Here is a 16,111-nt window from a genome sequence, read left to right on the forward strand (position 1 = left end):
GGTCAATAACTATGACCCTTTCCTTTTTGGATCCCCGTTGCAGTTTGCATGTTTCAAACGCCGTTTTTAGTTATATAAACACAGCTGGTGCGTTTTTTGCCCTGGGATCCGCAACTAAAGACAGTGGCTATAGCGGCTGAAGCACGACCCACTTTAGCTGGCCGTCCCCGCCCCCACGACCCCTCCTCGTGCTCTGGGGCCTTCCCTAGATTCGCACTCTTACTGTGTTAAGGAGCCCTTCCATCTCACCTGCACTGCACTTGTTCCCGTCCTTACACCTTCCGCTTTGCAGTTCTTTACTACCAGCACCACGTGAGGCGGTGCCACACACCGGTCGGGAAGGACCCAGAGGCGGCCGACCGCCCCGCACTCATACCCACTAGAACTCCGGACGCCACTCGCCGGCTTGGCCCCAGAGCCGAGACGCGGGGGCGTGGCCACAAGGCTGCGGGCGGCCTCCGCACTTCCCGGGACGCCCAGCTGGGCTCGTGAACCACTTATTTCCGAACCTTCAAGAAACAATTAACATGCCCACCCCATCTCTTCCTTGTGGCGCGGAGCTGCAGCCAACCAAAATCAGACGACGCCCCCGCTTTTTGTACGGGAGGGGGTGATGCGCACACGGATCCTCCCCAAGTCTGGGGTTCTGGACATCCTTTTTGCTAGAAGGCAGGGAAGAAACAATAATTGAGATTCATCGGCCGTAAGTAAGAACAAGACAGAAAGAACCAGACAAAAAGAAATGGCTCTGCTGAGTAATTTTTAAACTCTGGGCGCCTATCCCTTTAAGAGAGTAGGCCGTGCTCCAACTCCGCGGCGCCCCAAGGTGCCTTGCGCTGCAGGACGACCTCCCTCCCCCGCATCGCCGTCCCAGGGTTCCCTGCGCGACGGGCTCGCTTCCGGCGTGCTCGGAGCGCGCGGCGAGTGTGGGCGTGCATTTGCGTTATTCACCCCCACTTCGGCCTTGCTTCGCAGCCGCTGGGGCTTGAAGTTCCCGCTGGGCGAGAGCGATGGTGCCTGGCCCACCTCGGCTGTGAAGCGAGAGTGCGTCCCAGACCTCCTCCGAGTGGAGCCCGGAGCAGGCATGTCTACGGGGTTCTCCTTCGGGTCCGGGACGCTAGGCTCCACCACCTTGGCCGCCGGCGGAACCGTTACTGGCGGCGGTTTCTCCTTCGGGACAGGGGCGTCTAGGTGAGCGCCTTCCTCGCTCTGGGGCCCTCTCCCAACAGGCTGGCTGCCTGTTCTCCAGCCCTTTCCCTTCCCGGTGGTCCTGGGGGAAGCAGTCTTCGCGCCGCCCGCGAGCCGGAGGTGGGGGTGGGGTAATGAAATGACCGCTTGTGACTGCGCTTTAGAGACGAGTAAAAAAGTCTTGAGGACAATTAAAAGTTTCTCCTTGGTAATTCTGATTCCGTTTTGGTATTTACGGTTTGGGACGTTACGGTGCTTTTGATTTTGTGGTGGTTTTGTTTTTTCACGCCTTTGTGTCACTTGGGACCTTATTTGTTTTGGTTTTTTTTTTTTAAACTTTTTGTAGCGTTTATTGGTGGTAATGTGCAGTGCGTGTAGATTAATGTATCATAAGTAACAGTGTTGTGCTGTAATGACCATTTTTTTTACTTCAATTATGAAACCTAAGTAGAACAAGTACATTTTTGTGCAATCTACTAGTTCAGGTGGTGACAAAAATACAAGTAAGGGGAGGTCCATGTGTCACATAGGGAGCGACCATTTCAATGGGATTTCATCTGTAGAATTTAGTATTTTGAAGACAAAGGTAGATTGTGAAATGTGCACTCCAACGACAGGGTATCTCCTCCAAGCTTAAAGGATGTAGTTGTAGAATTAAAAGGCAAAAATACTGCAAATTACTGTATCTTTAGAAAGTAAGAAGAGAGGAACCACAGACTACAGTCAAACCAGAAATCTGGGAGCTTTCCTCCATATCTCCTTTTCTCTTACTCTGAACTTTTAATCAGTGAGTCCTGATAATTTTACTTTTGCAGGTTGCCATTTGTCTTCATTTCCATTGTCAACACCCTGCTCTAGGCTGTTACCGTTCATGGAACAAGTATTAATGGGGCAAATTCCTGTGTGTTAGGCTCTGATCTTCTGACACATCGTTAGGAAAATATTTGATTTTAAGGTTTTATTTTTTATTTTTTTGTTTTAATTACGAGCACTGGTACTTTATCTCATTCTTAGCTGATAGTTGAAAATATTTTTTCCGTCAACTGAATGAATTTAAAGATAGGAAAATGACATTGAAAAACAGTTTTTAAGACAAGCATTATAGATGTGATATCTTTGTAATTACTGTATTTGCTATTACTTTTTTTTTTCTTTTAATTTTATTTTGTCGTTTTTACATTTACTTTCATGTGTATACATTATTTGGGCCACCTACACTCCCTCCCCCCCAATTTATTTACTTGCAGTTCTGGGGATTGAACCCAGGGCCCTGTGCATGTTAGACAAATACTGTTACCGCTTAACTACATTCCTAGTCCTCTTGTCAGGTTTTCAAACAGCCACCTTTCTTGTGTTTGATAAAAACTGCTCCCATCTCAAAAAGGGATGTAGTAATATACTTACCTTAAGAGTTGTTAGTTAAATCATGTCAAGTATTCAACATTATATTTGGCACTTACCATGTGCTCAGTAATTAGCCATTGTGTTAGCTTCCAAATTTAACATTAAGGCAGGCTAGGAAATTACAATAACATGACTGACCTTATGGAGTCAACTCTGCTCTTCTGCCATGTGCCACAAGGTCCTTGGTGGGCAACACTGGATTGAATCAATTTTTGGTTAGGTCTAGGCTAGCTTTTGTTTTTCTTTAAGTAAATTTCTCTGCCACAAATACCTTTTTTGCTTCTCTTTGTAGATCCTAACTTGGAGAGCTACTCTGATCTGCCTTACAGTTATTTGTGTTTCTTGATCAGGGGCTGGCTTACTCATCTTTGTACTGTTTTGCTGTTTCTGGCATGTGATCTTGTTTGGGTGAACTTAGTACTCTTTATGATGAAAATAGTGGTAACATTTATCACTATATATTAACATGTATTACATAACTTCTTGACCTTTAATTAAAAAAAAAACCTGGTGAGTAGTGTTACACTTACTTTGAAGACAAAGAAATAAAGGCTAAAAAATAAGTAATGTCACACAAGTACCAACACATGGGGGAAATGGTACTGCAACTTAGCCATGACACAAGTCATTGCAGTGAAAGTTCCTAGTGTTTAAGAGCAAGCTTAGGCCAATCTCCTAATTCACCCTATCTACACAAGTACTTTATTCTGGATTTTTATTTTAACTTCATTCTTGACTTTTTTTTTTGGTGGTACTGGAGTTTTGAACTCAGAGTCTCATCTTGTTAGGCAGGCACTCTAGCCCTTAAGTCACTCCACCATGTGACTTAAGCCGTGTTTCATGTTGGTTATTTTCAAGATACAGTCTGGTGAACTATTTACCTAGACTGACTTCAAACTGCAATCCTCCTAATCTCTCTCTCATAGCTTGGATTACAGGCATGAGCCACCAGTGCATGGCCATTCTTGATCTTTGAAAGTTATATCACTTTGTACGTCTTTGTACCATTTCTGTGATTGTTGTGATATGTACTACCATGACAATTTAGGTCATCTGGAACTTTTTCCATCTTTTTACACTTTAGTAGTAATGGTCTATTTTCAGCAGTTTTCTACATTCTTTTAATGCTATTTTTCTTTCAAGGTACTCATTTCTGAATTACAGTATATTTTATGCTATATCTTTATATCCTGTTTTATTTGCTTCTGTATTTTAAAGTACATCTACCTCATCTTTAAAACTTTTAATACTACAATATAGGCCCATCCTGGCACTGGGAACATGTGGTACTTTAGTTTGCATTGTGAGTTCAGAAAGTGTCTGAGAATTCTATTTTATCCCAGGAACTTTTGTTAACATACTTTTAAGAGCCAGAAAAGTCTTATTTGATTATTTACATTTTTCAGATAATATTTTTTCCCTAGTTTCTATTTTTGTGGAATTTTAAATTTCTCAATTTCTCCTTGAGTTTTGAAAGTTTATTTTGCCTATTAATTCACACCATTCTTTTTTTTTTTTTCTTGGATGGGTCTGGGGTTTGAACTTAGGGCTTTGCACTTGCAAACCAGGTCCTCTGCCACTTTAACCACAGCTCCAGTCCATTTTGCTCTTATTTTGGAGATTTGGGGGGGTGGGTCTCTCACAAACTATTTACCTGGGTTGGCCTCTTGACTTTAGCCTCTCAGCTAGGATTACAAACCTGAGCCACCAGTGTCTTGTCAGCAGCTCTTTTTAAGCTTTTCAGAACATCCCTTAAAGAGAGGCACTGCTGATAAACACATAATCTTAACAGAGAATAATGATGCTTCTCATTTAATTTCAGCCAAAATAAACTCACCCCATCCCAGTTTTGCAGTTTTTTGTTGGATGTTACCATATTTTCCACCCCCATGAATATGGTAATAGAGCAATAGAGAGGTTGCAGTGAAGAAACTTAGAATAACTTTTCAATTTGTGGCTATATCCTTTGATATGAGTAATTAGGGAATCACTGAATTTAGAAATGTGAACTTGCATGAGTGGTTCTTTTAAAATATGCAAGGCTTCAAACAACCGGATAAAAGCAGAATATGTGATCCTTGCTTATCATTACCTTGAGGACTGAAGCCCTAATTGCTGTAGACTGTGCTTTTCTTGAAGCCTGGTATTGTGTTTGTTAAAACTAATTGTACATCTGGAGTTAATTTTTAAGGAAAGCAGAAAGATATTTGAACTTGATTAGTTCAAAGTAAATTTATTTTAGTTCCTTTTAGATCTTAGATGTATTAGATATGCTATGTGAAATAACCCTGAAGAGTTAATTTTTATTTCTTTAGCAACAATGACTTTAGTAGGTTGTTATTACTTTTTTTCTCTTTTTTTTTTTTTTTTTTTTTTTTTTAATAAATAAGCACCCCTTCTGTGGGGCTCAGTTTTGGAGCTCTTCCCGGAAGCACTGCGACTCCAGCGACTACATCTGCTCCTGCCAGTGGTTTTGGAACTGGAGTCTTTGGATCTAAGTCTTCCACTGGGTTCACTCTGGGAGGAACAAGTACAGGTAAGGAGGATAGTCACATTTTCATGGGTAGGCTTGAATAGTTCTTTTCCAGTTTCCATTATATCTTCCTTTAAGAGGTCATCGTTGGAGTAGAGCTGAAAAAAGGATGGATACTAAGATGAAAGGAGTACTCGGGCTTTGGATAAAAGAGTGAAAGGCCTAGCTGTGATCTGCTCTATTGGAAGACTGAAACATTTGAAGGTCTCTTCCTTTAAATATAATGAATTAAAGTTGATTTAAAATTTTGTATTAGATTATATTATGCCGTGTTTTTCCTTAGTAAAGACTGTTGTTTAAGCCACCTTTACCAGTTTGGAGCATTAGTTAATCCAACACTTACAAGACAACATTATATTCTGCTGTATCATAATTCACATTCCTAAGAGATGTTTAAAATTTTTGTACCACAGCACTTGTTTCAGCAAGAAAACAGTAAGAAAGCACTGCAGAACATTTCAATAATAGAAAGTTTTGTTTTTAATACTTAACAGCTTAAAAAATAATGTTTCATTGGAGCTGACCATTTAACAAAGTTTGCTTCCTTACTTACCTTGTATTCTCTACCCACAGAGCCTCACAGTTGCCTTTTTCATTGACCTTCCTGCTTTTTAGTGCAGCACATTTCAAAGCCACACTCAGTAAATGAAAGAATAGCAGGGGTGCCGGCCAGTGAGCTTGGGACAGCTCTGTTTGGAGTAGCTTTTTGTCTCTTTGCATGATTCTGTAATAAGCAATAGCTGTTTGCATTTATAATCAAATTATCCAACCCATATTATAAAAACTAGTGCTAAAGGAAAATGCTTTTGTTATTAGTTATGGTAGCAGATGTGTGATATGTATTTTCTTACTAGAAGCATTGTTAGTCTTCCTTTATGACCAGTAAGCCAAAAGAATGCCATCTTCATTGATGATAAAATTTTCTCTTTTCTTGGGAATATCAAAGGCTGTAACTACAGGATTAACTATGGATAAAAATTTTTGAGGAATGATCCAGAACTGTGATTTTTCTAATGATTTAGATGAATCAATCTTTCTACTCTTCTGATATCTCACAGAATTGGGATAGAGAAGAGAGTATGTAAAAAACTGGCTTTTCAAAGAAATTTTCAGTATGAGTGCATATAAAAAGAATGCCTTTATACCAATCTTTATTTTAGAAAGTATTTTAAATGCAGAAATGGTTTTTAATGTGGAAGTTTATTTTATGTTACTTTTTCAGTCATTTGGGCAATTGACTGAAAAATTGATTTTTGCAATCAGTGCAAAAAAGCACCAAATTACATGCCAGAAGTCCAGGAATTAAATCTTGATTGTATCTCTGTAAATAGTTGTAAGATTGGTTGTAAGCTATTAGTCATGTAATATCTAGAAGCAAAACTTTTGGTTATCTTAAATGACAATATTGCAAGACTAGGGGTATAGTTTAGTGGTAGAGCTTTTGCTCTAACACTCACAAGGCCTTGGGTTTGACCCCCAGCACTACAGAATAATTAATAAATTAAATATTGTACTAGTATGTTTTTAGATTTCCTTTCAGCTTAAAAACAATAGTTTCTGTAGTGGTATTTTTAGGAAATTTGAATAGGGTCTCAGCCTGCCTTGAATCTGAATAGCAGTGAATTATGGGTGACAAGAAAGGAAAGAAGGAGAAAAAAGGGATGTTGAAAAAACCCTTAAGTTGAGATTAAGTTAAAGATTAGCATAACATACCTGCTTATCTCCAAAGTTTTGGACAAGATTTCTACAAGGGTAGGCATTTGAGTACATAAAACCCATCCATCCATTTTTGAAACACTGTTCTTTGGCAGGAACTCCAGTAATTTCACAAGACACCCCAATACAGATCATCCATGCCTTTTCCTTCACTTACTAGCTTCAGTAGTTACTGCTCCCTAACTATGACTGCGAGTATACATAATGTCTTGAACATTCAATATTAGCTTGTGTTTGCGGTGGTGTTGGTTGTGATGACAGGATGATGACATCAGGAACTGTTAAGTTCTCAACAAAACCTTGATCTATTGTGGGGTAAAGTGGATAGGCAGATATTTTATCACATACTTGTGCAGTGTGATAAATCACTTGCATGGGAAAGACACTATGGAGGGCAGAGGAAGGGGAGAATAGGATTATTTTGGGGTCAGGAAACACTCCAGAGAAGTGGAAATGTCCCTTGTCAATCATAATAGAATCTGGGGGATATGAAAATACTTTGTTCTTGATCTTAGGATTCAGAGAAAGAATGAGATTTGAGGAGCAGGTTGGGACCAGGTAAGAAGGGGAGTTATGTGCTGGGACTTTTAGAGGTAGTCTAGAGCTAATGGGAGCCATAAGTTGGACAGAATCACCAGGATATTGATTCTAAGATAACTGAGATAATTGCAAGAATAGTTTAAAGGTTGGAAGACACCAGCAGAGAAATGAAGAGGTTGTTGTAATAGTTTTTCAGAGACGTCCTTAAGGTTTTTGAGCTTACCAATAAGGATATTTCTAAGTAGAATTGGCAGGATTTGTAACTAATGGAATGCAGAGGAAGAGATGTCAAAGACACTTGTAGCTTCTGGCTTGAGCAATTGAAATGATTGAGGTCCGGGATTTAGCGAGTTGTTTTTTTTTTAAATAAATAGTTTATTGGTAAATACATGGTTTGAACTGCAGTAACAAATGAGTCTTAGAAAGGTTTTTATTTTGTTTTGTTTTATTGGAAAATATGTGAAAGTCCAAAGGGATTCTAAGGTAGAACCAACCAGTGGGGATTCAGGTAGCTAGAGATTTAGATTGGTACCTGTGGTTGGAATTACAAAAGTGGGTGAGATCAGTGGTAAGGAAAGAAGCAACAGGTCCCTGGAGAATATCACTTTAGACATGGACAGAGAAAGGAGATTTGCAAAAAAAGCACTGAAAAGGGTAACACAGGAAGGAGTGGGAAGAGAGTTAGGAGCTGACAGAGACAGGAGCCAGAAAGAAGAGGATTTTCATGAGAAAAGAATTGTTCTTTGCATAGTCTTGGCCAAAGGGGCCTATTTTTTTCCTGGGAGTAAAGAGCAGGAAGGAGGATAAACACAATTATAGGCAAATCTAGGGTCGGAATTGAAATTGATCGCATGCTACATTGACTGGGTTGGCTTTTGCTTTTCTTAACCAAAAGGGCCATATTTACTATATTCATAATTTAGTTCCAACTATCATACTTTTTTCTCTCACACACATACATTCTTCTTTTGACAAAAACTAGTCACAAACTTTTATAGGATCCCTAACTATACTAACTATATACTAACTGTATACTAACTATACAGTTAATAATACAGTTAAGGTAAAATTGACGTTCGTTTTTGTTTTGTTTACTAAACAGGAACACCAGCCACTACATCTGCATCTACAACAGGCTTCAGTTTAGGATTCAATAAACCTGCAGCATCTGCCACACCATTTGCTCTACCTATTACATCTACCTCAGCTAGTGGTCTCACTCTGTCGTCTGCTCTGACATCAACTCCAGCAGGTGAGGCACAATAGGAAAAAAACGAATTTAATTGTTAAATCTAAACTTTGTTTGATTGTTTGATTAGGGAACACAGCATTGAGTATTAAAGCAGTAGTGGCTGTCTTGAAATATGACTCTACTTACAGAGCACAGCAGGGGAGAGGGTTAGAGAGGCAAAATGTAAAGCTAATTAACATGTACTTTGTTTTGTGATAGGAGGATAAAGATCTTGTATAATCTTTGATTCATTTGATTTTGAAGATGGCATTATCATCCTGGGCTGAGAACTCTTGCTTCCTGAGACACTTAGCTGGTGCTGTTCTAATAGTGCCCAAAGCTCATTTCTGTCACTGGCTTCTGCTTTGATGCAGCTCTTTCTACCTTATTTTGACTAAGTTACTATTTCTCCTTATTCTTAAGCATACATAATTTTGTCTTCAAGTTTTTTTCATAGAACCAATTTTGTCACGGCAATCAGCTTTTAAAAAATTTTTTGTTTTTCTTTGATGCTCTTAAGTACTTTTACCATTTGAAGACTTAATACCTTATTTTTACAGCATCCACAGGATTTACTCTAAATAATTTGGGAGGAACAACAGCTACAACTACATCAGCATCAACAGGCCTTTCTTTAGGGGGAGCCTTAGCTGGTTTGGGAGGTTCACTTTTCCAGAGTGCAAACACAGCAACATCAGGTAATTGATGGTATTTATTCTCCAGAATAATAAATATTTGTACTTAAATTCACCTATGTTTATTTTGACCTTTTAATCTATGTCTTTCATATACAATTAGATATCTTACCATATTCCAGAAGTACATTTTTCTCTTGATATTGGTTGTGTTTAGATACAGAAACAAGAGGCTATTTAAAGAGTCAGAAAACTTCCAGAGAAACTTCCCTTTTGAACAGTTAAGGAGTCTTGGGGTACTGGGGATGTAGCTCAGTGATAGAGCTCTTGCCACCATGCATGAGTTGCCCTGGGTTGGATTCTCGCCACTGGGGGAAAAATGGGTCATTTGCAGCCCAGCTTCACCATAAAGCAGCTTGTTAAGCCTCTGTTCTAGAAGCCAGGAAAGGGTATGAGGTGGTATTTTACAAAACAAATATTAAATACATCATAGTCACTAGGAAAAATACTAAAATTACGTAGCAGGAAATACAAATTGATGTTTTAAATCTCAGCTTGATTTTTTGTTTCATGCTTATTATGAACTTTGCCTCCTGTTAAGGATTCTTTAGATGTTTTGAATAGTGGATATAGCTAATAGCAATAGAAGAAAATTTTATTTTGAAAAGCCAATGGGGATTTTGTGGGAGTAAAAAAACTTTCCTAGTATTTCAAGAAATTGGATAATTCTCTTAGTGGTATAACATCAGTACTTTCTGTTAAACAATTTACAGATTAGGAAAAGTTGATATATATATCAAAATTTCAGAATTTCTAATGATAGTTCTAATTTATAGTGATGGTTTACTTACATAAGTTTCGTGCAGCCCTTGTAAGTGTCTTGTAAGTGTCCAATTTACTTGGAAAGACGCAGAACCATGACTTGATGTTCTCTGTTAACGTGATGGAGAAAATTCAGGTCATTAGCAGAAGAGGAAAGGGATGGATCAGGCTAAAAATGCCTTCCAGAAATCAGAAGAAAGGCAGTGGGTTGTTTCATTTCTTACCAAGGTTTTATGTGTGCATTGACTCTTGTTAGACTCTGTCTGTGTTTGTGTTTGTGTGATCATTCCTAGAGATTGAATTTTGGGCCTTGCTAATCAAACGCTTTACCACTTAAGACACATCCCCAGCCCGCTTGTTTTGAGATAGGGTCTCCCTAACTTTGCCAGGGCCAGCTTCCTGCCTTTTCCTCCCAGGAAGATAACCTGATTACAGGTATGTGCCACCACAAATGGCTTCTTTAAAAAAAATGGCTTTTTTTTTTTTCCCCATTTTTTGGAAGTTTAACAAAGTTTTATTTAATAAAAAAGGTCAGAGTATGGAGGAATAGAAACAGAGCAAAGGAGCAACCTCTTGAGATGTAGAGGATGGGAGCCGAACAGGCTCCTTAATGTAATATCCAGTGCTATATTATGCCTATGTTAAGGTGCCATTGAGTTTTTAAAAATTATAGGTTAAGTTACCCTTTTCTCAAATGCTTGGGGCAACAAACATTTCTGAAATTTTTCAGATATTGCGATATTTACATAAACGTTACCAGTTGAACATTAACACATGCTCAAAGAGTTTGAGATTTTGGAGCATTTCAGATTGTGTATTTTTAGATTACAGGTGCTCACTTGGATAATGGTATTTACTTATTTAGCCATGTTTCTGTCACAAATTGCCAGAGTTTAAATCCAGTATTGTTATCCCATGCTAGTAACTATCATTTCCTGTTTCAAAAATAGGCAATGTCTTGTCTACAAGAGCAGTTGTATCAGTTTAGGAGTGTGTGAATTTATAGGAATATAGGTCTCTCAATACAAGGTATTTGAAATTTTGCCTACTGTGCATACGTTGAAGACTAAGGATTTACTATTGTCCCTTTGATTTCTTTTGCCAGTAAAGCAAGAGTTTAATGAATGAATGAACTTTTTTCAAAAAAGTTTCCTGAAAAACTTGGGAATACACAGTTATACATAATGTATTCTTACCTAAATCTTGTAAGTCCACACTAGATTATTTTAAAAGTATGCAATTCAAAATAAGATTAGAAGATGAGGTGTACTTACCTGACAATATACTAACTGAAAATACATTTGTAGTAATGATTTAAAAATAACAAAAATTGAAAGTCTACATATATTGAAGTAGTAGATACATTCTGGCCCTCTTAATAATGAAACATCTCCATACTACATACTTACGCCATTTATTCCAGACAAGGTTATCAATCTTTACCCAAAGCATGCTCCAGATTTGTTCCATGTTATTTTCCCAAATTGAGTATGAAGAAAATCTGGGGTCTAACCTAAAAACTTTGGTCAGGAAAGTCTTTCATTGAAATCGATTAATGATGCTTGGTTTATTTTCAGGTCTTGGACAGAATGCATTAAGTTTGACTTTGGGAACTACAGCAGCCACGTCGACTGCAGGCAATGAAGGCCTTGGCGGTATAGATTTTAGTAGCTCATCTGATAAAAAGAGTAAGTAATGTTACTGTAATTTTGTATTATAACGATACTATTTGGGAATTTCAAGTTACTCATAATTTGTTTTGTCTTAAGTCCTTGGTTACATTCAATGGAAGTTTTACTTTTAAGTTTGTTTGCATTATTATATTTTCGCAAATTTTGTGTGCTGAACAATTAAGGCTTTATTATTGTGCATAGCTTAGGTTAGTATGTGCATGTCTTATATAGCTGCCTTAGTAGGTAGGCTGTTTGTTGAAATTGAGATTATGATCCATATGTTTTATAATCTTCTTACTCATATAACTTACCAGAAGCATTTGTCAATGTTGGTAACTCAGTCAAGAGTTTGTTTTGTTTGTTTTACTCTGGAGAGGAGTTAAGAGAAATGTGAATGGTTAATTTCTCCTGTCTTCTGCCTGCCTCCATCATCCTAATCTAAGAGTGTGTGTCTAAGATAGAACTGAACAAAGATAATACATAGAATGAGCATACATGATCATATCTACCACATTTCAGTTCCCATTAATCTGTTACCTCTGTTAAATGATTCTGTTTGTTAATTTACAGAGTTTCTCTTTTCACTAGTTAGCTTTGGACTTTCAGTATCAGTGAGAAAGATTTAACTAGAAGGAGAGTGGTAGGAAACAGCATTCAGTGAGGAGGGGGCCCCATGAACTGAGACCTAGAGATGAGAAGGGCTTTGGCCCTTTTGAAGATCTAATAGAAAGCCAGTGTAGCCAGAGCCTAGAAAGATAGGTGCCACATTGACTTGTCATTACACAAAGGACAAATTGGTATCTACTGAAGGTTGATGAGAGTCGTGTTGAACAGCCAAGTGGAAAAAAACTGCGGGTGTGGACAACTGTTAGGAAGCTTTCATAGCAGTCCAAGTACATACTGAGGCAAAGGTAGGTAGACTAAATAAATGGGGTTTGTGGTGGTCTAGGAATAAGCCCAAGTTTTAAACACATTTGTTTACACACGTGTGTGTGTATAAAAAAGCTGTGGTGTAAGAATGAAATATCAAATAAGTAGTACGTTAGCCAAAAGATGAATTATTTGGAAAAATAAAATTAAATACCTATTTTTATTACCATGTATCATCAAATTTCCGATTTCACTTTAGAAGAAGCGTGCCAAATCCACAAATGTTAAACTGAATACTTTTGTGGAAAAATAAATTTAGTTAGATGAAAGAGGTTAAAAAAATGAAACCCCATGGACAAAAGTGAAAGACAAATGATACTTTAATAGTAAAATACTTGATTTTTAGATGCTTATTTTTTCACATTTAAACATCTCTGAAATCAAGATGTATTTTATATGGTTGCAGATTTAGAAATAGATGTATGCTATATGATATATACAAGGAGACAAAGAATCTATAGATTCAGTGTTAAAGTAACTCTTAAAAATCAGTAAGGAAAATGTCCCACCACATGAGTAGACATTGGCAAATGAAAAATATACTTGTCTGGTAAAAATTTGAAGAGAGCGTTTTACTTTTTACTGGTACTGGAAGAAACATGAATTACAATTATAACGAAGTGATGTTTTGCATCTGTATGACTAGCAAACATTTTGTTTAAATATGATTGTCCATTGTTGAGAGTGATGCAAAAGATACTCTTATTTCACAGCAGAGGGGAAGGTATATCGGAACTGTTGTTTTAAGAATTTATTATATTGGAAAAGTTCACGGAATCATTGAACAGACTATTCAATGCTGATAGGACCTTAAAAGTGTTTAACTCTAGGCAAGGATAAAACTATCCATGTGGGACATTTTTTAAATGGAAAATAGTTGTGAGTCTCCTTGAAGAAATAGATGCAAATCAGCTACATAACACATGTATATAGATGTCACCATAGTAGTGTGGTATCCTTTCAGGTTCATGAGAGGTCATGAGATTGATTAAAGAGGAAAGCCAAGAAATGCTTCTGTTTATATTTTACTGTGTGCAAACTAAAACATTGGGAATGCATTGTTAAATTACCTAATTTTACATTAAGTTTCTTCCATTTTTTAGGTGATAAAACAGGAACAAGACCAGAGTAAGTTTATAGTTACAACTTTTAAAATATTTTAATTAATAGTTTTGCATATTAAATTGTAGGTAGATATAGTTGGAAGTAAATAGAATTGGGTACACATTTAGAACAAAAATTTTCTAAATCAGTTTTTGTCAAAAAGAAACTAATAAATACACGTTGTAGAAAGACTATGAAATTACAGATCTTCATTTTTAGTCATTATAAAAACTTTAAATCCTGTCTTTTTAGAAAGGTGGTTGACATTTTCCCAAATAATACAAATAAATACAAGTGCATGTATTTCTTTGGTGCTGAGTATTGAGTCTTGTGCATCCTAAGCATGAGTCTACCTCTGACTTACACCTGCAGCCCTTAGAGTATGGTTTCTTTTTGATAGTGGGATTTGAACTTGGCCTCACACCTGCTCGCTCACTTGCTGAGCAGGTCCTTTGCCACTTCAGCCATGCCTCCAGCCCTTTTTGGTTTTAGTTATTTTCCAAATAGGGTCTCCTGTAGGATCAGACCATGATCCTCCTTCCTGTGACCTCCCATGTGGGGTGGGATTATAAGAACATACCACCATGCCAGGCTTATTTGTTGAAATAGGGTCTCTGCTAACTTTTTACCCCTGCTGGCTTCAAACCATGATCCTCCCAATCTCTGCCTCCCAAGTTGAGGACCTGGGGTTACAGCTTTTAGAACTTTTTTTTTTTTTTTTTTTTTTGGGTGGCATTGGGGTTTGAACTCAGGGCTTGGTGTTTGCAAAGCAGGCACTCTTTAACACTTGAGCCACACCTCCAGTCCCTTTTTTATATGTACAAATTACTATACTGGTACCATTTGACTTCCTGATGTCTTCAGTAAATAGCTTCCCTGTACATCAAATATATCTTGAAAGGATCATTATTTTTATCACCAGTTAAGATCATTTTATTACCAATTATGTTTTCTCATTTAATTTGTAATACATTGAAGAAACCATTTGTAAGTAAATCTTCACAAACATCCTGTGTATATTTTAGCCCATTACAGGTTAAATATCCCTATACAAAATGCTGGGGACCAGAAGTATTTCAGAATTGGGATTTTTTTTCAAAGTTTGGAATATTTGTATAGAATTTATGAGTTAAGCATCCCTAATATGAAAATCTAGACTTTAGAATTTTAAATAAAGCTGAGAGCCTGAACTCTATCCAGGGTTATGGAACTCTAACTTCTGATTCCATTATAACATGCTTAATTTGGTTGTTCCTGGTCTTGTTAATTATTTGTGATTCCCTTCAGCTATCCATAGGTTGTATTTGCCCATTCCAGTGCATGCTGAAGAACAAATTCAAGTTATAAAATAATAATGTATTTTGGACATCTCAGTATGAAAAGTATTTGTAGACTTTAATTAATGCTTTAATGTGTGTGTATGTATGTATATATGTTTTATTTTGTTTTTTTGTTTGTGGTAGTGGTGTATGAACTCAGGGCCTTGCACTTGCTAGGCAGGTGCTGTACCACTTAAGCCATGACCCCAGCCCAAAGCTTTAATGTTTTCAAATAGAATAAAATGTCCATCATAGAATCTTTAAGCCAGAGGGAACTTGATTCAGCATCTCATCTGATTTATAGTGTTTTCTGATTTTTTCCCCCCTTGGGCATTAAATGTTTTTAAATGTATTTATAATAGGTGCTAGTCTTCTGAGAAGAAATCTTCATGTCAAATAAATGGATAAAATTATTTTACAGGTCAGGAAATGCATTGTTCTTTATAGAGAAGTTTGAAATCATCCAAAAAAGCTATAGATGGGGGACGTTGCTATGTTTTATCTTAACACATGCTCTAATAAAACTTTCATTCAACTTTTAAAAATTTGGATGGTATTGATACTTTTGTGGCTTCTTTCTTAGAGATAGTAAAGCACTGAAGGATGAAAATCTACCTCCTGTCATCTGTCAGGATGTTGAAAATCTCCAGTAAGTATCAAATTAATTAGATAAGTAATACTTGAAGAATTCTAGGGTACGTTTTAGGAGGAACATTTCTTCCTCCTAAACTTTTTTTCTTTTGCAGTTACTGATATTTGAACTCAGCTGTGTGCTTGCGTGGCAGACGCTCTACCATTTGAGCCATGAACCCAACCCCTCCTAAACATTTTAGCTAAGGTTAAAATTTAGATCAGATTTTAAAATCAGAAAAATGAAATTCTGTAGCTGCTACTCTGTAAAAAGGTCAGATTATAGATGAATTTTTAGTCTTTCTTTCTTGGAATTTTTTTGTGGTGCTGGGGGTTAAACCCACGGTCTCACACGTGCCAGGCAGGCAGGTGCATGGTTACCACTG

At 37.3% G+C, this 16,111-nt stretch overlaps 2 protein-coding genes across 4 annotated transcripts in view; one reads left to right on the forward strand and one right to left on the reverse strand.

Annotated features, from left to right (window-relative positions):
* The window catches only part of Mtmr6 (myotubularin related protein 6), a 38,559-nt gene extending 38,160 nt beyond the window's left edge, over positions 1-399 (reverse strand). The window contains exon 1 of one of the 2 annotated variants that reach the window (XM_074043747.1): positions 250-399. The gene's annotated coding sequence lies outside the window, so the exon portion shown is untranslated. The remainder of the gene's footprint in view (positions 1-249) is intronic. The other variant, XM_020178153.2, reaches the window with a different exon arrangement.
* A 174-nt stretch (positions 400-573) lies between these two features.
* The window catches only part of Nup58 (nucleoporin 58), a 47,280-nt gene continuing 31,742 nt past the window's right edge, over positions 574-16,111 (forward strand). For both annotated transcript variants that reach the window (XM_074043749.1, XM_020178151.2), the window contains exons 1-7: positions 574-1,191; positions 4,983-5,128; positions 8,484-8,633; positions 9,173-9,310; positions 11,647-11,757; positions 13,776-13,800; positions 15,679-15,744. In XM_074043749.1, the coding sequence (XP_073899850.1) occupies positions 1,085-1,191; positions 4,983-5,128; positions 8,484-8,633; positions 9,173-9,310; positions 11,647-11,757; positions 13,776-13,800; positions 15,679-15,744 (743 nt within the window). In that variant the 5' untranslated portion in view covers positions 574-1,084. The remainder of the gene's footprint in view (positions 1,192-4,982; positions 5,129-8,483; positions 8,634-9,172; positions 9,311-11,646; positions 11,758-13,775; positions 13,801-15,678; positions 15,745-16,111) is intronic.

The sequence above is a fragment of the Castor canadensis genome, chromosome 10 (assembly GCF_047511655.1).
Source record: "Castor canadensis chromosome 10, mCasCan1.hap1v2, whole genome shotgun sequence".
NCBI classification, from domain to species: domain Eukaryota; kingdom Metazoa; phylum Chordata; class Mammalia; order Rodentia; family Castoridae; genus Castor; species Castor canadensis.